The 27453-nt window shown below is 44.3% G+C and overlaps 1 protein-coding gene across 1 annotated transcript; it reads right to left on the bottom strand.

Annotated features, from left to right (window-relative positions):
- Nucleotides 1-2669: 2669 nt before the first annotated feature.
- On the bottom strand, nucleotides 2670-10655 carry JCHAIN (joining chain of multimeric IgA and IgM). The gene is made up of 4 exons (XM_006033985.3): nucleotides 10502-10655; nucleotides 6646-6778; nucleotides 5117-5197; nucleotides 2670-4417 (listed from the first exon to the last, which is right to left on the bottom strand). The coding sequence occupies exons 1-4, from the start codon at nucleotides 10563-10565 to the stop codon at nucleotides 4216-4218; spliced, it is 480 nt and encodes a 159-aa protein (XP_006034047.1). The 5' UTR covers nucleotides 10566-10655; the 3' UTR covers nucleotides 2670-4215.
- Nucleotides 10656-27453: the final 16798 nt, after the last annotated feature.

The raw sequence follows: 27453 nt of genomic DNA, 5'->3' as shown, positions 1-27453 counted from the left end.
GGCGGCCCCCAAGTCCCCCCGAGCCTTCTCTTCTCCAAAATGAAGAGTCCCAAGTCCCTCAGCCTCTCATCATATGGCCTTCCCTCCAGGCCGTGGATCATATGAGTGGCTCTCCTCTGGACTCTCTCAAGCTTCTCCACATCCTTCCTGAAGTGGGGGGCCCAATACTGGATGCAGTACTTCAGCTGTGGTCTCACCAGGGCTGAGTAAAGTGTGAGGATGACTTCCCTGGATTTGCTTGAGATGCATCAGTGGATGCACACCAAAGTTTGGTTAGCTTTGCCCACCACCGCATCACAATGGTGATTCATATTCATCTTGTGGTCAATCAAGACCCCCAAGTCCCTTTTGGTCGTGGTGCTAGCAAGCATAGCACTGCTGAGCCTATAAGTATGCTGAGGGTTCTTCCTACCGAGGTGCAGCACCTTGCACTTCTCTGCATTGAAGGCCATCCAGTTTTGGTCAGCTCACCTTGAGAATGTATCCAAGTCGGCCTGTATTCCAAGCCTGTCCTGCAGTGTGACAGCCCTCCCCCATAATTTGGCATTGTCCATGAATTTGGCCAGTTCACATCTGACTCCCGAATCTAGATCATTGATGAAAATGTTAAAGAGTACTGGCCCAAGTACCAAGCCCTGAGGGACTCCACTGGTAACCCTGTGCCATGTTGATTTGCTCCCTTCAACTAGTACTCTTTGGGTCCGACCCCGTAGCCAGTTGCCTAGCCATTGGACCATAAGATGATCAAGGCCACAGTTCCCCATCTTAACCATGAGGACATCGTTGGGAACTAGGTCAAAGGCCTTCTTGAAGTCCAGATATATGACGTCCACATCATCTCCCTTGTCCAGGGCATATGTTACGTGGTCATAGAAGGAGATGAGGTTGGTCAGGCAAGACCTGCCAGTCACAAAGCCATGTTGGCTGGCATTCAGAAGCTTGCCTTCTATTAGTCTGTCATTGATGGATCCCTTGACAATTTCCTTCAGGATTTTTCCAGGGATGGATGTCAAACTGATTGGTCTATAGTTCTGCAAGTCATCCCTCCTCCCTTTCTTGTAGATAGAGACCTCATTGGCTCTTTTCCAGTCATCCAGGACCTCGCCCAAGCGCCACAATTTTTCAAATATCCCTGCCAAGGGGGATGCAATGATGTCTGCCAGCTCTTTCAAGACCCCTAGGTGCATTCCATTTGCGCCTGCAGACTTATGAATGTCCAGTTTCCCAAGGTGTTCCCTCACCTGATCCACATCGATTTTGGGCCCGTCACCCAATCCCGAATTGCTTTGTGCCATTCCTGGCAGTGTGATCTTCTTGGGAGGGTGAAAAAACGGATGCAAAAAAGTGATTTAGATTGGCCTTTTCTTGGGCATCTGATGTCAGTTGCTCCTTTGGATCTCTCAGGGGCCCAATACTGTCCTTGTTCTTTTTTCTACTTCCCACAATTTTGAAGAAGGATTTTCTGTTGTCCTTTATGCCTGTAGCTAGCCTAAGTTCAGTTTCTGCCTTGGCTTTTCTTGATCGCTCTCTGCAGGTGCCGGTGAGTGCAGGATAATCCTCTTTGGTAATGCTTCCTGTTTTCCAGCTAGGATAGGCTACTCTTTTGAGCTTAATGAGGTCCAACAGTTCCTTATTCAGCCATAGAGGCTTCCTTGCTCACTGACTGCATTTCTTGCAAGAAGGGATGGCTTTGCCCTGTGCTTCAAGGATTATGTTTTTGAGCAATAACCGTTCCTCATGTTACTCCCTTTTCTGGGGGGGTATGACCTCTGATTGCCTGACCAATTCTCTCAGATTGCAGAAGTCGGCCTTCCCAAAGTTAAGGACCTCTGTTTTACTGAGGGGTTTGCCTGCTGTTTGGTGAACTAAGAAGGTGACCAAGTCATGGTTGCTGTCACCAAGCTTCCCTTCGATCCACAGATTGCTCACCAGGTCCTCCCCCATGGCCAGGACCAGATCCAATAATGCCTCTCCCTTAGTCGATGCACAGACCTCCTGGGTTAGGCAGAGGTCATCGATGCACGTGAGAAAGCTATGTGACCTGTCAGATTTGGCCATGCACTCATCCCAAGAGATGTCAGGGAACCTGAAGTCCCCCCATGATGATCAAGCATCAGGAACATGTGGTTTCAACCAGTTCCCTATTGAATTCCCGATCTAGGTCTTCCTCTTGATGGGGGGAGTCTATAGTAGACTCCTACAAGTAAGTCACCCTCCCCATGTTCTCTTGTATCTTGATCCACATACAAATTGGGTCTATTGAAGTGTTAGCTCCCACCAGCACTGTTCTGGGCTTTTATAGGTCCCCTTCTCCACTATACAGCTCTAATATGCCAGACAATGATTCTTCAATATACAGTATGCAGGTGGACCTCAGTGCCTGTATATTTAATTGTAGTCACACCAAGTCATAGTGCCTCTAATCATACACTCACCACTCTCCACTTAAGTGATACTGATCTTGGTGTCCTCTGGCTGAGCAAATTCCATCACAGGAATACTTCAATGCAATTCCAGATGTCTAACGTGTATTCTGTAAGGACTTAACTTTAATTATAATGTGGACATAGTGAAAATTCTTTTTCTTCTTCTTCTCTTTGAAGTTCAGAAGAAAATCAGTAGGCGAGACTTCTACCTTTATTGCCATTTAAATTCACCACACAGATAAATGCAAGAGAAAAAATCTATTTAATATCTTATGTTTTGCTAACAAAGTTGAAGCTTCAGGTAAATAGCTCTTGCCTTATTTTTATTGCAACACAAATTAAACTGAAAGATAGCATAGGGACCTGCAACCAAATTTTAAAACAGTGAGGAATGTACCAGCCTGGCTCAATGTAATGCTGTACAGTTTATGCACTTGCATACATGATTGTCTAATGACAATACCAGGTATAACACATTCACTGTAATGTACAATACAATATCAGCCTCTTTGGGGAAGTTCCATGTAGAAACAAGAGAAAAGAAAGCGATGTGGAAGATTGGAATAAACCCCTAACGAGCACCCAGCTTTTGCCATCAGATCCATGCAGCCCCAGAAATCTGTCCATGGAGATATCAGGACACAGATATTTGTTCAAACTGAAAAATAATTTGTTCTCTACAGGGACAAGTCAATTGAGAAAAACATTAATAATGATCAAGTACTGATAATTTCACAATAGTGAAATACCCTTGGTTGGTAGCTTGATCTCTAAAATATAAGTCAAAATTAATTAATCTTTCCTATAATATTGGGTGTTTTGGCATTATCTGAAAATACTTAAGAGCTGCAGCATACTCAGTCTTCTTTAAACAGGTCAGGATATATTAAAGATGTGATTTTTTCAAAGCTGCATAAAGGACTGGGACACTCATTAAAACTTAATGAAAATTAGATATTCAAATCTGCCTGTCTTTGCAAGCCCCACTCTACTGCTTTCCCTCCTAACTTATAGTGGGATATCATTTGGTTTATGATAGTACCAAATCTGCTAACTTTGAAAATTAAACTGTAATATAATATACTGTTGGTTAAAGTTTGCAAAGGATTATTTTAGATTATGTAAAATCATTTGGGGTTTTCCAAAGGAATACAAAAAAGAGGCTACTTCAAATTATGCACTGGTCTAGAGTTTATGTGTAGTAGCATTAACTCTCTGAGCTAAAGGTCTTCTCTAAGTTAATATAACTAAGATACTGGAAAAATTGCTTTGGAAAAGAGGAGAGAAATCTGAATATGAACGCTTGCCTGCTGCCTTGGATACACTGTTCCTATGCACTGAGAAGGCCAAGTCCTGCATCCCCTATTGTAGCAAAAGTCCCATTGACTTCTTTGACAGTTTTGCTTAACAAGGGATCAAATGATGTTACAGCCAGATCCTCGACTGGCATAAATTGGTATAGATCCACTGCATGGGAGTGGAATCTTGCTGATTTATACCAGCTGAGCATCTGGCCCACAGTGTGGGAGTTTGCTCCCAAAGCATAATTGGTTTAATTATTTATTTTGAAACAAGTGGCCAGGGAAGTAACACAAGAATCTTTTATCACCAACAAGTACCATGGAAAGACAGCAACCTTTTTCATGAAGATCATTAACTGTCAGGAACAGGCGCTGCATTACCCTGATATTTCTGACGCAGTTTCTCTGGCTAATAGGGCACTAATGTAAAAGTATTTTTGTGGGGAAGGGCATAGTTTCAACAGGCAGCATGGCAGCACTGGAGTGATCTAATCGGCATAGCAGGATGCTGGTGTGAGGGCAGCTTCAATGTTCTTGGTCTGACCACCATAGGCAAATGGGAAGGTTGTGGTATAGCACTTGTTCCTGTCATAGGTATAGCACGTATCTGATTTGCTGCAGTCGGTGCTTTGCTGAGCAGTAACTATCTGGCCGCCCAGCTCGATTTCCGTGGGATCACATTTCTTGCAGCTGAAAGACAGATTGAGTGGGTATATGTTAGTCATGGAAAGAGGCTGCAGCACTGAGGAGCCTTGAGTCCTCACTGCTACCTTGACAAATATGTTCAGGCAGCTTCTGCTGCCTTCTAGAGCTTAGGACCAGCCACCAAATTATCTTGGGCTGCACACGGCAGTAGGGGGAAACCCTCACAAGTCACTGGACAACCAATACATGCCATGTTGGTTTTGAGCTTTCAGAATGAGCCAGGGTCATGGTAGGACTTTATCTGCAATATGAGGGTCTATATGCTCTCATGTAAAATGAAACTGTGATTTTCCTATAAGCACTTGCCTTCTGAGGCTTAAGTAAAACTTCAAGTGCTGTGAAACCTGAGAGAAAGTCATGATAGTATGCAACTCTGAAATCAGTACATTTACAATGCAGTCTTCACAAAAAATAACAGTTTATAAAGGGATTTTCAATGTTGTCTGTCTTTAGCCATACCCTGAATTAAGAAATGTAGGATTTCGTTATCTCAGGAGGAAAGACCCTGTCCTGACCAGGATGCAGGACTGGGGGTTAGGAAAACTGAGGTCTGTTCTCAAGCCCTGTTGCAGAATTCCTGTATAACCTTGGCCCAGCCACTGACCCTCTGCCATAACTTCCCTGTCTGTCCATGGTATGGAGAGGTAATGTTACAACATGAATGCAGTAAAGAAAATTCCTCACAGTTCAGACAGTCGGTAGACAAAAGTGGTTCTCAGTGGAGAGGTAGGGTCAGACATGTTCATTCTGCTCTTCAGTGGGACTCTAGAAGGTGAGGGAAAAGATAATCATAAAAGTTCCTGAGAATTATTCAGGTGAAATCTGCAAACTGCACAATGAATTATCCTGATATGGCTGAAGCCAAGTTCTTATCTTGTTTTATGCACAGATCTTTTCATCTCTTTCCACTTCTGCTCCCAACAAAACTTCAAATACTTGCTTGCTATGTGTTAGACCTGAGCTTAGCTTCCATGTGCCCACAACGTAGATTTTTTCTACGCCACTGCTAGGGACCACCATGGAAAGACTAGAGGATATCAAAGCACGGCGAACTGTTGAAATACTAGTAATTTAACAACTGCCATAAGTCTTGCCAATGACAGGAGTTATATCCGGGCATGTCTAAGTAGATAGAGGCCTAGACTCACCAACGCTCATGATTCACAGCCTTTTTCAACAATAAAGTTTCATTAGTGCTCTTAAACTCCTCTGACCTCAAGCTTGCCTTCTCAGCCAACATGCCTCCCCTCCTCCCCACCACCTCAGTGGGAGGTTTATGTGAAAGCAAATTCAGACACTGTGGGTGGGTCTACACATGCATTTACACCAGCTTAAATTCACTGTGCAGTAAATTACTGTACAATAAGCAGGAATAGGCCAGCGTCTACACGTACAGGCATTAAAGTGCACTGATGCTGTGCGTGGTCAGACTTGGGACTAAAGTTAGTCCCAAGTCAGTCCACACACACAGTGTTACTGCACAGTAAGGTGTCTACACATGTGTTACTGTGCAATAACTAATCAGGCGTAAATTTGATAGCTGCATGATGCAGGTATCAAATTTACACTCAAGTCGGCGTAAGTCACCATATTTACTGCGCAGTACAGGCAGGCACATGTAGATGCGTGCCCATACTGCACAGTAATTTTGGTTACTGCACAGTAAATTCGCACATGTAGATGTGCCCAGTGTGTGCTGGCAACTACCTAACTGTAGCCAGGGGTTTGGCCTTCCCTGAAACATGAGGCATTAATCCTTTCCCAGGGATAAGACAGTAGCTGGTCTGTTGGACCTGGGGTCTATTCTGGATTGTCAGATCCTATGCTCTGAGCTAGACAGTGTCCCTAATATGAGCACTGGAAATGCTGTTCTTATCTCCTTCACAGCATGTTTTAAAGAGCTACTCTAACCCTTTAAATATTCTTGAACCACTGTTTGTAAGGAGGGGGATATACGTTATGCAAATGTAATTCAGCTGGTAAAATAGATCCATTTGGTGTGACATGGGTCACTTGCCTCTATGTGCCATAAGCCATGAGAGAATTAGATGAGAGCTAATAGAATCTGAATTATTGCATGAAGAGCAGGCCACAAGGAAAACTTCTTGGGTCTCCCATAACTAATATGCTGAGCAGATACAAAAACAAGGAGCTGGCTGTGACATGCCGCCTCAGCTTTACCTTCTCAAAATAAAGTTTTGTCTGCCACTTACATGACACGGATGTTTCTCTCCAAGATTTCTTCCTGAGGATTGTCTTTGGAAGGGACAAACTTAGAGGTCACCCGGACACATTGACATTTGTTATCAACCAGGACATGCTCTTCCCACTCCTCATCCTCGTAACCTGCCAAAACACAGAATGAGTTAGAAAGAGAGAGAAAAGTCTTGTCATTTGCTTGACTTGATATCTATTCCCAGGTATCCTGTCAACAGAGCACAAGGATGAAATGTACTTCAGGTTCTCTTCACGATCTGATTGTTGTCAAGGCTGGTGCATAGTCCTCCTGAGAAAACTGAGCCTCTTTCTCTCTTCCCAGTCTCAAACGTGGTGTGGCCTGCACCTACTACTTGGTCAGACAGGAAGAAGGAGGCAGTAGGGGATGAATCCACTAATGAGAGGTCCGTGGAAAAAGTTGGAGAAACATGAAACAAAGCAGGAGAAAGGACGTCCTTGTGTTATGCCTCAATTACAGCCAAGCCAGGTGTTCTGCTCCACAGGAAACAGTGTTTTACACCACACTGTGATACAAATGAAGCACAGAGGCACAGCGAAGTCTGAATAATGCTGCCATCACAAGGCTGTTTATCAGCCACCATCTGACACTGGAAATGAACTGGTTCCCATCTGCCTTCTGCCTGCTGTTATAGTGATAGTGCCCTCTAAAAATAGGCATGATTGGCAATATAGTCAGAACCAGTCTGGGCCTCCTGTTTCACAACTGCTCCTGTAAAACAGACGGAGAGGGCTCATTTAGTATCCATTGCCCAGTGGCAGTTCTGAACCCTTTGGGCAGCATTTTGGCATTTGTACAGCTCCTGAATAGAGCTGGGGGATTTCCCAGTACAACATCTGATACAAAATTTCAGGAAAATAGATATCGGGATCAAACATAAGCAGAATTCTTTTTTTTTCTTCAATCAAAAAAAATGTTTTTTGGATCAACCCCACAAAATGTTTTATCATAGAATCACAGAAAAGTAGGGTTGGAAGGGACCTCAGGAGGTCATCTAGTCCCAACCCCCTGCTCAAGGCAGGATCATCCCTATCCAAACCATCTCATACAAGTCCTTCTCTAACCCAGGGGTCAGCAACCTATGGCCCAACAAGCCATATCTGTCCTGCAGAGCCATTTGATCAGTCCTGCAGATGTGGGGCTTTGTGGCATTCAGCAGTGGAAGGCTTCAGTGGTAGTCATTTTCCTCTGCCATGATGAAGAAAAGTGGCAGCAGTAGCTAGGTAATACCAAGCACCCCCCTCTTGTTTCTAGTCTTAACTGGGTCACCCTGGCCCACAACCTCAAAAGCTTGCTGACCACTGGTATAACTTATTTTTTAAACTATACACTCAACCCTGTTGCACAGCTACAAGGCATATTACTCAAAGACACCAAAAGCACTCAAATCTACCACAATTAAAGTAGGGAGAGAAGGGCTGCCAGTGTCCTACTGTTGCACGGGTTGTTAAAACAAATTCAAGAGTAGGTTTTATTTACCAAAATGAAATTTTCTGTTTACCGCTCAGGTTATTTAACCCTTTTAGCCTCTCTTTCTTATAGGTGAATTGCTAAAGAAAGCAGACTGTTTGAAAAAAAATGTTTTATTTTGAAAATGTTGGAACAAAACATTAATTCAAATAGAGTCAAAATAAAGTTTTGATATTTAAGCAGTTTCAGTAAAATGCAATGTTTCAAAACACAGTTGAAGTTTCATTTAGAAGTGGAGTAGAGAGCTCACATTAAGTTCAACTAAGCATGGGAGCTCTGACACTTGGCCAAATTTCCACAATCCTGAGGCATTGTCCAAGACTAAGCAATTCACTGAAAGGAAGTTGACATTTCTGGGCTGGTCTGTAGTGTTTAGTAAAAAATGGAGGAATAGGAAATCAGGGTAAAAGTCACCCAAGTGCAGAGGGCTAATATAAGGTTTACATGTCTATTAAGTCCTACTTTGACTTAACTCACACACTCAACATCTTCTAAATTACCAAAGTACTGGTTTTCAACGGATCCCCAGTTCTGTACACACATTTTGTAGCAGTCTTAACATGGACTGATGCCATCTGCCAGCCTATAGGGACATACGTACCAAAGACCCGAGTCTTGCAAGTCACAGATTTTAGCTGCCGTTCTCTCTGGTAAGCTCAAAATGTGAGACAACCCCAAAACTTTGTAACACAAATCAACAAAGGGGCTCTGAAGTTAATAAACCAGCTGTGTGTGTTGCTGTTTTAAAAACTGGCAGCATCGTTTCTAATAAATAATGTTTGCTTCAAAGAGTTTTAGACCAGGAAGGAAATGAGCATGGCTCATAGCTCCCTGAGGAGTGTTTTTAGCTCTGGAGTGTGTTACACCTTTTTAATGCCCCTGCTCTTAAATGTTTTCTCCCTTTTGGGCTCCTCCACACAGGCGGTGCCTGGGGCAATTACCTTGTTTGCCCCCTTCGGTTATGCTACTGATTGTATGCACTATAGCATCATTTCTGAAAACTTTTCTTTGCAAATGTGTAAGAAAGCATATAACAGCAATATAATTGTATTTAACAAATAGGAGCTCTATAATTCCTAGAAATGTAAATCTTCTTACAAATTGCATAATTGAAAATAAGTCATCATACAAGACACCTGAGCTTTATAAATAACACCTCCATGTACTGACAAGGTACTGAAGGAAAGGAAAACAGTTCCTATGAACTCTGCTAATGTTCTCCTAATTAGCTGCAGGTTGGACAAATATTCCATAGTTGGATCAATGGACAATAACACTTCTTTCCTGATGGATTCCCATAAAAAGCTGCTTTTGATTAAACATTTCTTTTGAATAGTGGGTTATCTTTTAAGTTGCCACATTATATGGGAACAGGACTCTATAAAATCAATGAATAATCAACTGCAGCATATTAAAGTGCAAATAAAGTGCAAACTGGTGCTCCCACGCCGTTGAATTTTAAGCTATTTTTGTTATTAAAGCAAGAAAAGATTTAATTTGATCCAAATGCATTAATTGTGAAGTAAAGGGGCCAAATCACGTTCCCAAAGATGCTCTTTACTCCCACTGACTTCCCTGTGAATTGTGCATACACTATTACACCTCATGGAAAGCAATACTGTTAACCAACCACCCCATCACGCAAACCGTAATGCTTACTGAAATTAGAGAAAACATAGGACATAGTGGGTCATGAGGGGAGTACTGTTCTCAGTCAGGTAAAACATAAGTCAGAATTTTGCCCAGTGAATCTTAACCACTTTAGTGTAACTGAAGCTACACCACTGTGTTATTAAATTGCATCAAAATAGTCAACAATTACTCTCTTTCAATTATTTTCATCTATGTGGACAAGATTCAGATCTCAGTTAACTAGTGTGAATCAGGAGTAGCTCCATGTAGGTTTGTATGGTGTAAAACTAGAATGAGATCAGAATCAGGCCCTTTTGTAGCAGTCAGTTACATGCATAAAGAAACATTAAGATGCCTTTAATTCTAGCTAAGAATAGTCCTGTTTGTCAGCTTCAGATCTGGGAGGAAGAGCAACCATATGGATTCTCTGTTTAATGCTCCAGAATCTCTACAATAAGAGATTATTGAGTTGCTAGTGATCACTCTTAGAGTTGCAACGGGAATCTAAAACTTCCCACTATCGTGGTGAAGACAAAGACTTAGACTCCCACCAAAAGTCCACTAAAGTCTGACTTTCCCGGGCTTTGGCTCCTGCTCTAGCAGACTGAGCCTTGATTTTGTCTATTTGTTAAGACCATTAACAGTATATGGCTGTTCAGCAGAGTTGCTCAAATGTAAGATTTATATTTGAAACATGATTCTCAATTGCCTTCATATCATTTCTCACCTACCTGCCGCAAGAATGGCCCCCAAGAAAAGTGCCAGGGCTCCCCACAGTAACAAAGAGATCTTCATCCTGCTTTCTCTTCTTTTGAAGAACGTGGGTTAGAGGGGTGTCATCTGCCTATAAGAGTATGTGCAAATGACAGAGCTATTTGTTTCCTAAAATAAATAGTCCAGCCTGCTCACACTAACACTGGTGTAAGATGTGGTTGGAGGTTTTGAAACCAGACACTACAGTTGGTCAAATGCTCAAAAAACAGTTTTGCTCTTTCAAATCCGTACAGATGGGTTGAATAATTGCTACAGGCTTTAGTTGGCTGGTTTGTGAGGAAGTAACAATATCATAAAGCTGACAGGAAGCTATGCACCTTATTCATTCCTGGACTGAGGATGCCTTTATAGTAACACGCTGGGCTAGGACATTGAGCTTTATACCATGAGACATGGTTAAGACACTTAGCTGAGATGATTTAAGCAGAAGACAGGATAGATTTGTATCTTATAGACTACCTAAACCAGAGATAAGCTTCTGTAAGATCAGATGCCTGACTTCAAATGAACATTGCTAACTACCTCTCTGTTCATGAGATGACTTTAGTCATGGATGATCCTGCCTTCAGCGTAGGTTGGACTAGATGACTTCCCTCCAGCCATACTGTTCTGTGTTTCTATGAGACAGGATCATTCCCCAGTAAGCAAGGGGACATGGGTCCTGCTTCTAGTCCTGATAAATCAGACTATAAAACCACTTATTTGGGCTACTATTACAGTGTAACACAAAAGCCTTAGAATTACAGCCTCCCTGTGTTAGGTGCTGTACAAGCACATAAAGAGCCAGTCCCATTTCAAAGAGTGGGAAGTGTAAGAGGGTACAAAGAAGTGACGTGGCAGCAGGCCAGGAGCAGAGCTGAGAACAGCACTGCAGCTTCCTCCTGAACATCTCTCCAGAGCCCTGCCCACTGGTATTTCCCCTCATATATGATTTGGCTCATTCCCTGAAGTGCCTCAGCATTACTAGCAGTACATTCCTTCACCTTCTAACATCTTTATTTTTGGATTCATAGGAACACAGGACTGGAAGGCACCCCCACGGTTACTGAGCCCAGCTTCTGCCTTGACAGAAGCCCAGGAGTTGCAGGTTTCCTAATAAGATTGACTCAGTCAGGGCTGAAGAACCTGGCTACAGATGAAAGAAAATACAATGAAAACACTCTCCAAAATATTTGTCAGATAGGTTTTCCATACCTAACTATAACCTATGGCTAATTTGCAATAGAGGCTGGTGTTGTGTAGTATAAAGCTTTTATTGGCACTTGTTTGGGATGTTAATTCACTCTCTGATAAAGACTTTAAAATACCCTGGATCTCTAGAAAACACACACATGCATGCACACACACAAAACCCCATTTTTATGATTAAAAAGTTCTTATACAGCACCTTTGCATCGAGGTTTTCATCCATAGATCTCAAAGGCCTTTACAAAAGGACTATACAATTGCTGCCCATTTGACAGATGATAAAAGGGAGGCACAACCAAGTAAGTTAGAGGGAGAAAGCCAGGAGTAGATCCCAATAAAATCCCACCCTACTCACCAGCCTATGCTACCAGGCTGAGCCACATTTAAGATATTGTCAGTGAAGTATGCACTGGGCACTTGGTGTTCTAGAGAAGCTAACTCACGTGCTCTTATCTTACTGCAGATCTTGCTAACTGTGGTCCTGGCTCTGCACCAGTTAAAGACTGTGCGTTTTGTCCTGCACTTCAAGAAGAGCAGGGGTGAGCACAGATTTGTTTTGAGATAGTGCAAAAGAGCATCAGGCTTGGATATAGCAAGTACCTCCATGAGAGGCTTCCCTATTGAGGTAGGGGGTGGATGAGTGTCAGCCACACCTACATCCACTTTCCCTTTTGCCCTTTTTTTGACTAAACACTGCTGTCTGTCACACCCGTGCAAACATCAGTGTAATCAGTGGAGTTGCATCTTTGTCAGAACAGAACTTGTCCCTCTGTCTCTCCCTCTATATAACATGTTATCTGGAAAGGTTTCCTATCTAAATTTTAGATGGTGCTTTCTTCTGTAACAGCTGTTAGATGCCTAGTGAGCCCCACTTCTCATAGTGTTAAAAATAAGTACAGGCTAACCAATAGGGAGTTTTGGTTCTCAGATCTTTGTTTCTTTCAGTCACTTTTTTTGTAATCAAGGAGAAGTTAAAAAAAACCCTGCTACAGGGAAATGCAAGCATCAGAAAGAAAAATATGCAAAAGATGCCAGCTCAGTTTATGCAGTGGACATTAAGCAAAATCAAATCTCAACAACCATTAATATTTAAGAACTATTTAGTCCCCAAAAGAACAACTCGACGCTGTTTTACATCCTGCTCATGCCCAGCACTTATGGAATCAAGCAATTTACATTTAGGAGTTAAGTGTGTGTTTAGATACCCTGGTTTCATATATTTTGGTTTTAGGTTTATTTTTTTTAATGCTCTATTCATGGCCTTAGATTGATTTTGAAGAGCTCTAAAGACTTTTACACTTCAAAGTAAGCAGTACCAGGTATTTGCAAACTCTCCTTCTCCTCTCAGGTCAGGCCCCTAGATGGGAATATAATCCAGGGACTTGACTTTTTAAAGTATTTACTGGTATCTTCAGAGTTTTGTTCCTGAAGTCATGTGGATAACAGAAGTTTTTCATGTTTTTCAGTTTTCATGTTTTTCAAAAAAGGTATGTTTTTTAAAAAGCTACTGTCCTTCATGATTGCAATAAATTTGAATGTGTGGCCACTAAAATCCCAGAAATCAAAAAAAACATTAAACAAAAAAACCCAACCAAACAAACAAACAAAAAACACAACCCAACCAAAAGATTTGCTTCACCTGCTCCCTTCTCAAAACAAAACAAAAAAAAAGAATGCCTGATGCCTGAATGCCCAGGGCTGGCAATACTGCAAAGCTGGCAACCCAGAGCCTGACCCTGCTCCCATTAAGTCAGAGTGAAATCCTGAAATGTTTTGCCATTGATTTCAGTGGCAGCAGGCTAAGGCCCATGATTTCCCTTAAAAAGCCATAGAGTAATAGTAAGCTTTGGTTCTTTACAAGCAAGCCACACAGGCTGTTGGAGCAATTCAAGTCCACACCCTTTGCACAGTCATGTCGGATATACTGTGATGATGTTCAGGCATGGTGAGAGCAGTAGGAATCCCTTCTACCCCCTACTCTATGTGCAAGTGCACCGGGTAAGGTAACCACCCAACCCTTATTGGGCAGCCATTCCCGAAATGGTAACATCAAGTCCCAGTCCTGGGCTGAATGACTCCAGGACAGCATTTGTCCCATATCCCCAGTATCATGTGCAGGGATCCAGGTTTTCCATTTGCCGCAGAAAAATGTGGGAAATGGTGGATTTCCCCTTGAGGGTTGGCAGTGTTCCAGCCTGCAAGGGGCTGTTTGGGGCTGGAGGGAGTGGGGTGCAGGGGGCTGGGGATACAGCCAGGGAGTATGGAGAGCAGCTCCCTGAAGACAAGTCTATGCAGGGCAGGGGCATAACAAAGGTAGGGGGTATAGATTAAGGCCCCCATGGTGAGGGAGGAAGTGGGGCAGGCTTGGCAGCTGGGGCTGAGGGTGCTACCCAGCTGAGGCAGCACGTGGGGCCCAGGGCTGGGGCAGAAATGTGTGGTCACAGAGCCTGACTGGGGCATGCGATGGAAGCACAAGTGGTTAATTCAGGGGGTACTGGGGGTAGGGGCGACTCCCCACTGCTGCATGAACTCCTGGAGAAGGGGCGTGGGGGGACACATTCCTCCTCCAGACTTGTGCATGGGGTGGGGGTGGATGTGGGTTGCCCACTGCAGGCTTGGCGCTCCCTGCCTTGCTGCTCCCCCTGAGGCCTCTGTGGCTCAGCAGGTGGGACCCGATACAGAAGGGCAGAGGGGCTCAGTGCTGCCACTACCAGGAGTCCCACACTGGCTGCATCACCATGGTGTGACGCCCCCTGCCCACCAGGCAGCAGCAGGGGCAATGCTGTGGAGTTGTGCCCCCTGCTACTACCAGATGGGCAAAGGGTGCCTTGCCATGGCAGAGTGGGGCTCCCAGGATACCTCTGACCTGGTATCCCACAAGATACTGATCAGAAAACTGGAAGATATCAGGCCCAACTGTGGGACTGTCAAGCGGGTGTGAAATTGGTTGCGGGGTAGGACACAGAGTGTCCAAATTAATGGATCGGTGTTGTCCTGGTGAGATATGGGCAGCAGCGGACCCCAGGTCAGTACTTGGCCCAGTGCTTTTCAACATCTTCATCAACGACCTGGATGAGGGGGTGAAAAGCCCATTGGCCAAGTTTGCGGACAACACTAAAATATGGGGTTGTGCAGACACACCCGCAGATAGGCTGCAGATACAAGCAGACCTAGACAGGCTGGCATGTGGGGCAGAACGGAACCAGATGAGGTTCAACGTAGAGAAATGCAAAGTGCTGCATCTGGGAAGGAAGATCCCCCAGCACACCTACAGGCTGGGCAACACTAACCTGACCAGCACTATAAATGAAAGGGATCTGGGGGTAACAATAGATCCCAGCATGAATATGAGCCGGCAATGTGACATAGTAACCACTGGGGCCAATACAACTCTGGCATGCATAAACCGATGCATCTCCAGTAAAACCAAAGTGATTCTTCCGCTTTACTCTGCGGCTGCAGCTGGAATATTGCATCCATTTCTGGGCGCCACACTTCAACAAGGATGTGCTAAAGCTCGAGAGGGTCCAAAGAAGGACCACCCATATGACATGGGACTTGCATGGCAAGCCATACAAGGAGAGGCTGAGGGATCTCGGACTCTTCAGCCTAAAGAAAAGGAGTCCCGAGCCCACAGCAGGCAGCCTGCATTCACCCACACCCCACATAGGCTTGGTTTGGCCCTGCTCCAGCTGTGCCATTGCACACGGAGGGGCGGGGGGGGAGGGAGATGGGCTTGTGTCCCATCTTTCCATTTTTGAAAAATGGTCACCCTAGTGCAGGGGAGTAAGAACAGGTCAGGGTCACAGCCCCAACCTTCACCTCAGTGTGCCATGCAGCATCAATTGGACATGGCTAAGGTAGGAAATTATCTCTGTCTGAAGTAGCAGCTCCTCATCTTCCTCCCCAGGCTGAGCAAAACAACTCCATCACAGTTGCACTCTGAGGAACCTCCCCAACCCTCACACAGGCTGTCCATGCCCACCCATAGAGACTAATACTGTAGCCTAATACCTAATAGAGTGTCTTTCACCTAAGGATCTCACAGATCCTTCACTTCACAGTGCCCTAGTAAGCTGGGGGGATATCAGCCTCTCCATCCTACCAGGATGTAATATGGAAACTAAGGCATAGGAAAGTGAAATGGTTTGCTCAGTCATGCAGTGAATCAATGTCAAAGCCAGGAACAGAATCCAGGACACCCTGTTCTATACTCCATATACTTAGGGATCAACTCTTCCCATTAATCCAGGAGCATCTTTTAAATATGCGTCTCAGAACACTGCATGTCTCTAAGGAATTCTATCTGCTCCCAGATTGTAAATTCTTGGAGCTAGAAACTCATTTTACTTTCACCTTGATGTTAAATCATAAAAAAATAATATGGCAGGTAGTCATTAATTAACTGCATTGGCTTGGCTTGGGCCTGGCAAGCCATTAAACTGGGAGTTAATCACAGTAGTGCACTGGGGCCTGAATTCCAATTCCTAGAGATATCACTGAGATACAGAGGAATGGATGGATACTTCACAGGCAGATCTAGAATTCTGAAACGGGTGGTGTAGATGGTGAGATGCATCATCATGTGTAACACAACACAAATTTTTCTCCAGTTAAAAATAAACTAGCAGCTTTACTAGTAAGCTAAGGGCCTAGGGCTATATTATTCAGTTTAAGATTGAAACAAAAACAAATATAAGTTCATTGGAATGAGTTAAAATCTGCAGGACTGAATTTGGAGCCTCACTACCAGGAGCAGCTAGCAGACAGTAGAACTGCAAAACAAAGGTAGCTTGATTGGTGGGACATCAATACCATCAATACCATGGGGCTCTTGCTTCTGGCTCCAAGCACCCAGTGTGTGCTGGGCCCAACCCACTCCAGTGATAATGTCAGGTGGGGACTTTGACTGGGGCGGTACACCTGTCAAATCGTAACGCAGGTGTCCTAAGGCGAGCTCAGGGAGGACAGAAACCTCCTGTGAAGCAGAAGGGCAAAAGCTCGCTTGATCTTGATTTTCAGTATGAATACAAACCGTGAAAGCGGGGCCTCATGATCCTTCTGACTTTTTAGGTGTTAAGCAGGAGGTGTCAAAAAAGTTACCACAGAGGTAACAGGCTTGTGACAGCCAAGCGTTCATTTTTTTCCCCTCTGTGCTCCCAGTTGCAGGCTGTGGACCGAGGAGGGAAGGATGTGTCAAAGAAGTGGGGGTGAAGAGCTCACTGGCCGAGTTCACAGATGACACCAAGTTATGGGGAAGCATGGTCATGCTTGAAGATAGGCTACAAATACAGGTGGATCTAAACAGGCTGGCAAGCTGGGCGGATTGGAATCTAATGAAGTTCAATGTTGAGAAGTGTAAAGTGCTCCACCTTAGGATGAGCAACCCCCAACACACCTACAGGCTTGGCAGCACCAAACTGATTAGCAAAATGAATAAAAGGGCCCTGGGGGTAATAAAAGACCATAGTATGAATATGAGCTGGCAGTGCGATGCTGTAGCCAGTGGGGGAAATAATACTCTGGCATGTATCAATCAACACATCTCTAGCAAAACCAAGGAGGTGATTCTTCCGCTCTACTCAGCACTGGTGAGACCACAGCTGGAGTACTCCATCCAGTTCTGAGCACCGCACTTAACAGGGACATGGACAAACTTGAGAGTCCAAAGAGTCACCCGTATGGTCAGTCTTACACGGCAAGCCATGTGAGGAAAGGCTGAGGGATCTGGGACTCTTCAGCCTGAAGAAAAGAAGGGTGAGAGGGGACCTGGCAGTAGCTTACCACTGCACTAGAGTACATCAAGGACTCGGTGAGCAACTGTTCACCAGGGCACCCGAGGGGAAAACCAGCAGTAATGGCCACAAACTCTTGGAAGACCAATTCAGGCTCAACATTAGGAAAAACTTCTTCACAGTCAGGGTGTCCAGACTGTAGAATAAGCTCCCTCCAGAGGTGGTGCAATCACCTACCCTGGAAATCTTCAAGAGGAGACTAGACATTCACCTTGCTGGGGTTACCTGACCCCCAGTTATCTTAGTGCAGGGGGTTGGACCCAGTGATCTTCCAATGTCCCTTCCGGCCTTACAATCTATGAATATATGAAAGTGAAGGGCTTCAGTTTCCTCAACCACAGCACACACTTCAGGGAGAGAGGACTCCTCAGAAGGGATGGCATCCACCTCACACAGAGGGATAAGTCCCTGTTCTTGGCCAGGCTGGCCGATCTTCTAGACAGGGCTTTAAACTAAGATGGCCAGGGAATGGGGAAACACTGACTGGAGCATGCCTGGGGACTGCACACAAGAAAGCTCTGAAGTTGAGGACATTAGGAGAGCTACTCTTGCAAGAGCTGAAGGAATGTTCTCCATTAGCATGACAGAAAATCAAGGGTCTCAACTGGATGACTCAGGTGCCTGTACACTAATGCCAGAAGCATGGGGAACAAGCAGGAGGAGCTAGCCCTCCTACTGTCCAGTGGGCCTTATGATCTAATAGGGATCACAGAGACCTGGTGGGACTCCTCACATGATTGGAACATACCCATGGAGGGCTACACCCTGCACAGAAGGGATGGAGTAGGGAAGAAATGTAGAAGTGCAGCTCTCTATGTGAGGGAGCAGTATACCACCTTGGAGGCTGACATTGGCTCCAAAGAAGAGCAGCTCGAAACCCTCTGGGTCAAACTACTGGGGTGGTGGGGCAGGGCATGGTGAGAGAGACCTAACTGTATGTGTATACTACAGACCACCAAAGCAGGGGGAGGACCTTGATCTGGAGTACTCTCAAGACCTGGCAGAGGCCGCGCACACATGGGACATGGTCGTCATGGGGGACTTCAATTACCCAGACATCTCTTGGGAGGAACACTTGGCTAAGTTGGATTGGTTGCATTGCTTCCTGACCTGAATTGAAGAGCTCTACCTGACTTAGAGAGTGCACAGGCCAGACGTAATTCACTCCTAGACTTTCTAAGAGACAATCTGGTGAGCAACTTGAGTATACAAGGTTTCCTGGGCAACAGCGATCACAAGACCATCACGTTCACTGTCCATCGCAAGGCAGGAAAATCAGCTAGCAGGGTTGAAGTTTTAGAATGAAAAAAAATGAATTTCAACAGGCTCAGGGCAATAGTAGGGGAAGCGTTGTGGGACCAGGGTCCAAAGGTGAAAGGAGTGCATGAAGAATGATCATTCCTCAAGCACACAATCCTTGAAGCACAAAAGTAGTCCATTCCCATGTGGAGGAAAGGTAGCAGAAGGGCCAGTAAGGCTTCTTGGTTTAATAGGGATATCATGGTCCTCTTGAAAAAGAAGAAAGAGGCATACAAACAATGGAAGCTTGGGACAGTCCCCAAGGAGGACTATACAACAACAGCCTGCACTTGTAAGGAGCAGATTAGAAAGGCTAAGATGGTGGCTGAATTTAAACCAGCAACAGAAATCAAGGACAATAAGAAGTCCTTCTTTATGAAACAGGAGGAAAACAAATGGAAACATGGGGCCATTGCTTAACAACTCAGGACAGCTGATTACCGACACTCAGGAGAAAACTGAACTCTTCCAAAACTCGTGGTGCTCTGGGGAGGTCCCTGAAGACTGGAAGAGGGCCAATGTTGTGCCCATCTTCAAGAAGGGGAGGAGATAGGGCCAGGGGAACCACAGGCCAATTAGCCTAACCTAGCCCAGGGAAAATCCTGGAAAAATTCATCAAGGATTCTATGTGCAATACATTTGCAGAAGGTAGGATTCTGAATGACAGCCAGCATGGCTTCGTCGCAGGCAGGTCTTGTCTTACCAATCTCATCTCCTTCTACAACTAGGTAACTCACCACCTGGATAAGAGAGGAGGTCGACATTGTATACCTAGACTCCCAAAAGGCCTTTGATCTGGTATCCCATGATGTTCTCATGGGAAAATTGGAGGATTGCAGGAACCAGATGAAGTTCAATATTTAGAGACATGTAAAATGCTCCATCTGGGGATGAACAATCAGTGGCACCATGACTGAAAGGGACCCAGGGGTAATAACAGACCATAGTATGAACATGAACCATTAGTACAATGCTGTATCCAACAGGGCAAACGATGCTCTGGCATGCGTCAACCAATGCATCTCAAGCAAAACCAAGGAAGTGATTCTTCTGCTTTACTCAGCATTTGGTAAGACCACAGCTGGAGTACTGCATCCAGTTCTGGGCGCCGCATTTCAACAAGGACGTGGAAAACCTTGAGAGAGTCCAGAGAAGAACTACCTGTATGATCAGAGACTTGTAAGGCAAGCCAGACAAGGTAAGGCTGAGGGACTTGGGCCTCTTCAGCCTAAAAAAGAGAAGGCTGAGAGGGGACTTGGTAGCAGCTTACTGCTACATCAGGGGGATACATCAAGGGATCAGTGAACAACTGTTCACCTGGGCACCCTTGGGGAAAATCAGGAGTAATGGCCACAAACTCCTGGAAGATCGTTTCAGGCTTAACACTAGTAAAAACTTATTCACAGTTAAGGTTTCCAAACTGTGGAATAAACTCCCTCCAGAGGTGATGCAATCGCCTACCCTGGAAATCTTCAAAAAGAGATTGGACGGCCACCTGACTGGGTCACCTGACCCCAGTTGTCTTTCTTGCCTAGTGCAGAGGGGCTGGACCCGATGATCTGGTAGATTATAGGGATCAGATAGACTATAATAAGAAATGAAGTCAAGTGACTTCCTCAGTGCTGCCTGACCAGAAATGCTGCTGCCACTGCCAGGCAGTTGGTTTTAAGTTTTGGGTGGACTAAGAATTAATGGGGGCTGCATGTGCATCAGTGCATCCTCCCCTCCCCCACGCCCAGATTTGCCCCTGGACACTTGGCAAATGTAGTTCTGCTACTGTGTGGCCTCATTATACACCAGAAGGCCTGTGGGAGAGAGGGGGGCAGTACTGTAGTTCATGTAACTGAGCATGTCCAGTCAACGTATAATTCACTAGGAGCCAGTCTTTCTTTTCCTCTAAAAAAATAGCAAATCAAAATGAACCTGTAGCATCTGATGAAGTAGGCTGTAACCTATCCCAGCGAGTGGTAATTGATGGCGTGGACTCAACCTGGAGGGCTATCTCCAGTGATGTCCCCCAGTTCTTGGGCCTGTGCTCTTTAACATTTTTATCAATGACCTGGATGAGGGACTGAAAAGTGCAATGATTAAGTCTGCAGATGATACCAAGCTGTGGGGAGAAGCGGGCATGTCTGAGGACAGGATGAAGATCCAGGATGACCTAGACAGGCTGGTCCTATGAACTGAACGCAATCAGATGAGGTTCAACAGGGGTGACAATTGACCAGAGGATGAATATGAGCCATCAGTGTGATGAAATCACCAACAGAGCAAATAGAACTCTGGTGTGCATCAGCAAATGTGTCACCAATAGGTCCAGAGAGGTGTTCCTCTTCCTCTATTCAGCATTGGTGAGGCCAAAGCTGGAGTATTGTGGCCAGTTCTGGGCACTGCACTTCAAGAAGGATGTGGACAAGCTCAAAAGGGTGCAGAAAAGGGCCACCCGCATGATCAAGGGTGCAGAGAAGGGCCACCCACATTGGGGATAGGCCTTATGAGGAGAGACTTCGGGATCTGCATTTGTTCGGTCTGGGTAAAAGAAGGCTGAGGAGTGACTTGATAGCTGCCTACAAATATGTCAAGGAAGAACACCAGGATCTGGGACAGCAACTTTTCAGAAAAGCACTCCCTAGGAGGACAAGGACCAATGGGGACAAACTAGTGGAGGAAAAGTTTAAGCTAGACATAAGGAAAAACATATTTTCTGTACAGGTAACTAGACTCTGGAACACACTTCCAGCAGAGGTTGTGCAGTCGCCATCTCTGGTGGTGTTCAAGCGGAGGCTGGATAAGCACTTCATTGAGCTCATTTGAGCCCAATTACCTCCTGCCCTTGGCAGGGGACCAGACTTGATGATCTTACAAGTCCCTTCTGGTCCTTCTTTTCTATGATTTCTATTAAAGCTCATAACTCTCTGAACAAATGAGTCTGTAAGGTGCCACCCTACCCTGCCTTCTACAGTAGATGCTAATTAAATTATTGACAGCATGGATTCTGATGATATTTACAATGAACAGAGGCCCACAGAATCCTCTGGCCTCAAGGGACTTATTCCCAATTTACACTAATGTATCTGAAACAAGAATTTCTTCCTGGTTGCCAGTGACAGCAGCAGGCAAAGAATCAGTTTTGTACTGTACTTTGTGGGATATCTCTTTCTTTAACCTGAGTCAGACATAGACACATGTGACACATACACATGCACCATCATGCTCCAACACTTATCACAAGGGGTGTCACTCTTTTGAAGAATTCTGATTTCTTCAGCTACAGAAGTCAAAATCCTGGTCCCCTCTGTCCCTTTTGCAATGCTCCAGGAGTTCAAAGATGTCATAAAGCTTGCTTAATAACCTACCTCTGATTTTATCAAGGGCACAGACCTGACACAGCCCCTGGCACAAGCTGCCTAAACACCTGGATGTTTTGTTAGTCTGTAGCTGGTGTGGTGCCATGATGCAATTTAAAACAGTCGTGTTCTTGATATGTTGGTTTTGAACAGGAGAAACACAGATTTTGCTGCTTTTGAAAAGCTGGGGTTTTTCTTCTTAGAAACAGGCTCTTCAGTCACATTGTTTTCAAGTATGCAACAGAGTTGAACCAAACTAAATTTCAAAAATAGGTTCAAAGTTCCTGCTGTGACAATCAAGCCAGTAGTGACTCTTCTGGGTAAGTTAAAAAGCACGTTCCCAGGTGGTTCCTATTCACACAACTATACCTTTTCCAGCTATTCACCTTCAAGGCTGAATTGTTCCCCCTTGCTGTGTGTCAAATGAGTTTCCTTAAAAGTGACTGTTGTTGCTCTTGTTGATAATTCAGATCTTTGTAGAGAGTAGAATAAAAATCATAAAGATATTCTAAAATGCCTATTTTAAACAGGACTGTAATGAGAGTATGAAGTACAAAAGTTGGAACTTAGTTGGACAAAATGGAATCCTTTGAAAGAAAATTAATCTATGGACCAAGAGCAATTGTGGAAAATTTGACCAGAAACCTGAATATTTCAAGAAGCTGAGCATGTGCAAAAAAGGATTATCATGGAAACTGGTTTGCAGCCTTAAATATCAACCTCAGCTATGAAGACTTTAGATCAGTAAAGGAGGGCCTAGATGGTGAGCAAAAGCTGAAGTTTCATCCTCAAATCTATATCAGTGCTATGTTGTTTCCATATATATTAACTTAAATGCTAGTAAGAAGTTAGATATTTATAAGTAAAACTGCACCTGTTTTGTGGTTTTGATTTTTAAATAGACCAGCACCTGCACTTGTTTTGCACAGAACTATTCCTGGCTACAGTATATCAGCTTCATTTACCAGACATGGGTTTCTGAATTCAGCTTATGTTATTTATTAAGGTTGTCTTTGCCATGTCCCTATCTGCATTTGTTAACAGTAGAATTACACCAGACAAGCTGTGTAGTGACTTTATTTCTTCTCTGAAAGGTGAGAAAGTAGATTATGTGTCTCATGCCTATGAGTCAAGACCAAGAAAGGAAATGGTAATATAAATGAGGATGAATTCTACCAGCCAACGATCTTCCACTGGTCTGAATCAGTAGTGCTCTATAGTCTTCAAGGCAGACAAGGTTCTTTGGGTGAATCTGATATCTTTTATTAGACCAACTTGAATAGTTGGAAAAAAAATTTTAAGCAAGTTTTCGGTTTCAAAAACCCTTTGTCAGGCTGAGGAAGTTTCAGCAGTTGGTGTGTGCTCTTCCTGGATGGAATGAAAAGTAAAGAAGCCAGAGGCTGGGCTGGTATGCATACAAGACAGGTAGTCAGTGAAGATGTAGACTGAGGAGTCAATGGGTGAGAGAGGATGGGTGGGGCGGAGAAAAGGGGGATGAATAGTGGAGAGGTACCTGGGGTGTCAGATGTCAAGGCAGGTCATAATGTGTCATAAATCCAATGTCTATATTTAGTCCATGATTTTTAGTATCCAGGAGGTTGATGAAGTGGAGTTCATAGGCTCGTCTCTGGGAAGTGTTTTGTAAGTTTCTTTGAGGATTAGAACTGAGAGATTGGAGAGAGAGTAGTTTTCTTGGGAGAAATGTGCCCGCACAGGTAATTGGGTATTCCTGTCTTTGATAGATTTCCAGTGTGCGTTCATTCTGGTGCGCAGTTGTTGTTTGGTCTCTCCTACGTATTTTCCATCGGGGCATTTGGTGCACTGGATGAGATATATTACATTTCTGGAGGTGCAGGTGTAAGATCCGGGAATGCTGATGGTTCTGTTGTGGGGTGTAGTAATAGTGGGGGTGGTGGAGATGTGTTGGCAGGTTTTGCAATTCTTGTCATGGCATGGTCTGGATCCATTTGGTGTGTTCTGAGCCTGAGGACCACTACATTGACTGTTTCAGGGAAAGAATGAACAATGAAATAATCAACAACACACACCACCATAACAACCTCTCTCTACCAGAGAAAAAGGCCATAGAATCTCTAAGATCTAACCACCAAATAGGAATAAAACCAGCAGATAAAGGAGGAGCCATAGTCATCCTAAACTGTGAAGACTACATACAGGAGCCAACGGACAACTCTGTGACACCACCTACTACAAAGAACTACAAGAAGATTCTGCTCCCCTTTTCACCATGAAACTGAACAATACCATCAAATCATTTACATCAGGACTACAAGAAAAACTACAGATCTTGATCCCCCCACTACCTAACTCGGGGACTTTTTACATGCTCCCTAAAATCCACAAACAAGGAAATCCTGGCAGACCTATCATATCCAACCATGGGACCCTAACTGAGGAAACGTCAGGTTTCGTTGAATCAATCCTAAAACCACTCATCACCCACAGAGCAAGTTTTGTCCAAGACACTACAGACTTTCTACAGAAACTTAAAAACATAGACCACCTTCCCAACAATACCCTCCTAGCCACCATGGACGTTACCAGCCTATATACCAACATCCCACACCAGAACGGCATCCAAGCCTGCCTTACATATCTACAGAAACAAGATTACAACTCAGAATACAGACCTAAAGATAATACTGATCTTATACACTTCATCCTCACACACAACAATTTCATGTTTAATAACCAACACTTCCTCCAGGTGATGGGAATAGCTACGGGCACCAAAATGGCCCCACAGTATGCCAATCTTTTTATGAGCCACCTGGAAGAAGACTTCCTCAAGAACTGCACCATCAAACCCTTGTTATACTTAAGATATATCAATGACATTGTCATCATTTGGACTGAAAACCTGCAATCTCTGACTGAGTTCCATCAGAAATTCAACAATCACCATCCTTCCATCCAACTTTCTCTAGAATACTCCAGCACCAACATCTCCTTTTTAGACACGATGATCAGTATCCAGAATGATAAAATACAGACCATGTTATACAAGAAACCTACAGACCAACATACATATCTGCACAGAACCAGCAATCACCCGAAACACACCAAAAAAGCTGTGATACAGAGCCAAGCCCTCAGATACCACCAAATCTGCACTGAAGAGAACACCCAGGATTGCCACCTCACCAATCTTAAAAAGGCTTTCACCCAACAAGGATGCTCCTCCAAACAGATAGATCGCACATTTGAAAGAGCCACCCGAACACCACGTGAAAAATTGCTGCAGTACAGAAGAAAACCCCCGACAAATCTCACACTGTTGATTATAACATATCACTTCTCCCTCAAACCCATATGGAAAATCCTCAAAAAACTACAACCTATACAAGAAAGAGACCCAATTCTTAGATAGATATTCCCAGAGCTACCCATCCTAGCATTCAAACAAGCACCAAACCTCGCTAACCTCATCACCAGAAGCAAACTTCGTATGGCCCAAAACACACCAAATGGATCCAGACCATGCCATGACAAGAAATGCAAAACCTGCCAACACATCTCCACCACCCCCATAATTACTACATCCTACAACAGAGCCATCAGCATTCCTGGATCTTACACCTGCACCTCCAGAAATGTAATATATCTCATCCAATGCACCAAATGCTCTGATGGAAGATTCATAGGTGAGACCAAACAACAGGTACGCACCAGAATGAATGCACACCGGAAATCTATCAAAGACAGGAATACCCAATTACCGGTGGGGGCACATTTCTCACGAGAAAACCACTCTCTCTCCAATCTCTCAGTTCTAATCCTCAAAGAAACTTACAAAACACTTCCCAGAGACGAGCCTATGAACTCCACTTCATCAACCTCCTTGATACTAAAAATCATGGACTAAATATAGACATTGGATTTATGACACATTATAATCTGCCTTGACGTCTGACTCCCCAGGTACCTCTCCACTATTCATCCCCCTTTTCTCCCCCCCACCCAGCCTCTCTCTCACCCATTGACTCCTCAATCTACATCTTCACTGACTGCCTATCTTGTATGCATACCAGCCCAGCCTCTGCCTTCTTTACTTTTCATTCCATCCAGGAAGAGCACACACCAACTGCTGAAACTTCCTTAGCCTGACGAAGGAATTTTGAACCCAAAAGTTTGCTTAAAATGTTTTTCCAACTATTTAAGTTGGTCTAATAAAAGATATCAGATTCACCCAAAGAACCTTGTCTGCCTATGTCCTTAGACCAACACGGCTACAACCTACACCCCTATAGTCTTCAATGGAGCAGTGCCAGTTATATCAGCCAGTGATCTGGATCTAAATATCCAATTGCAAAGGACACCTTGTGCCAACAGTATAACTAAGATATATCCTGAAAGGAGTCTGTGGAAAGGCCTAAACCCCAAATTCTAACTAACAGAATACAAATGATGGGCATGCTTCCATGTCTGGTACAGCTACTGAGGTCAGTGTTGTATTTCCAGTATGAACTTGTCCCCATATATCAGTAGGCATTCCCTGAGGCTTCATAAGCAAAGCACTGCTAGGTCTGGACAGGGTTAGGATGAGTCCTCTAACACCACTGCGTGCTGTGGAAGGACCTGAGCAGACGTTGGTAGCCCTTAGTCCTGCAAAATGGAAGGGGTCCTTTGCTGCTGGAGATGCTTTCTTTTAGAGAGGAGAGAACATGGAGGTTTTGGACTCCTGTGACATTAAAATTCCCACAGTATTTTCACAAAAGCAGGAATTTTTTGGCTAAATTCAATTCCAAAATTGTCTGCCATCATCCCCCTAAACAACACCCAAGTGCAGTATCCCTCTTTGACTTTAGACCTATGATGTTGCAAAAATGATGCTGTTGCCAGTTGCTCTTTTGCACTCCTGGGATGTTTAAATAGTGGATGATGGGTGAATTATACCTCTGTGCACAGGGTGGCACAAGGCCTATGCACTATTTATCGTGCACTAAATCCACAAAGGCCTCCAAAGACAGTTGCTAACTGGAGTTTGCAGTCAGCAAAGAATGGCTTGACATCACAAAAGAGAAGTGAGAGGTTCTGAGGACACCTCTGAAGATGCCTGACCTAACTTCAGCACTTACCTACCTATGCCAGCTTCTCATACAATCACCTCAGTGCCTTCTTCCACACAGTCTCTTAAAAATGGTACAACCCCTCAAGTTCATCTGCAGCGTCACCACCCTGTCCATATTGTGCTGAATTTATATATACTTTTTCTACTTGTTACATACCCTTTCTGCAACCTCATCTCATCATCTCTAC

The sequence above is a fragment of the Alligator sinensis genome, unplaced genomic scaffold (genome assembly GCF_000455745.1).
Source record: "Alligator sinensis unplaced genomic scaffold, ASM45574v1 scaffold1546_1, whole genome shotgun sequence".
Taxonomy (NCBI): domain Eukaryota; kingdom Metazoa; phylum Chordata; order Crocodylia; family Alligatoridae; genus Alligator; species Alligator sinensis.
This window is presented reverse-complemented; position numbering and strand designations above follow the sequence as displayed.

Bases quoted from the DNA above. Each gene is read 5' to 3' on its own strand.
- JCHAIN (XM_006033985.3), bottom strand. From the start codon at position 10,565: ATGAAGATCTCTTTGTTACTGTGGGGAGCCCTGGCACTTTTCTTGGGG. The intron at 6,779-10,501 runs GTAGGTGAGAAA...GTGTTTTGGCAG, and splicing joins GGGGGCCATTCTTGCGGCAG to GTTACGAGGATGAGGAGTGG. The intron at 4,418-5,116 runs GTGAGGAATTTT...TCTGTCTTTCAG, and splicing joins GTCTACCGACTGTCTGAACT to CTGCAAGAAATGTGATCCCA.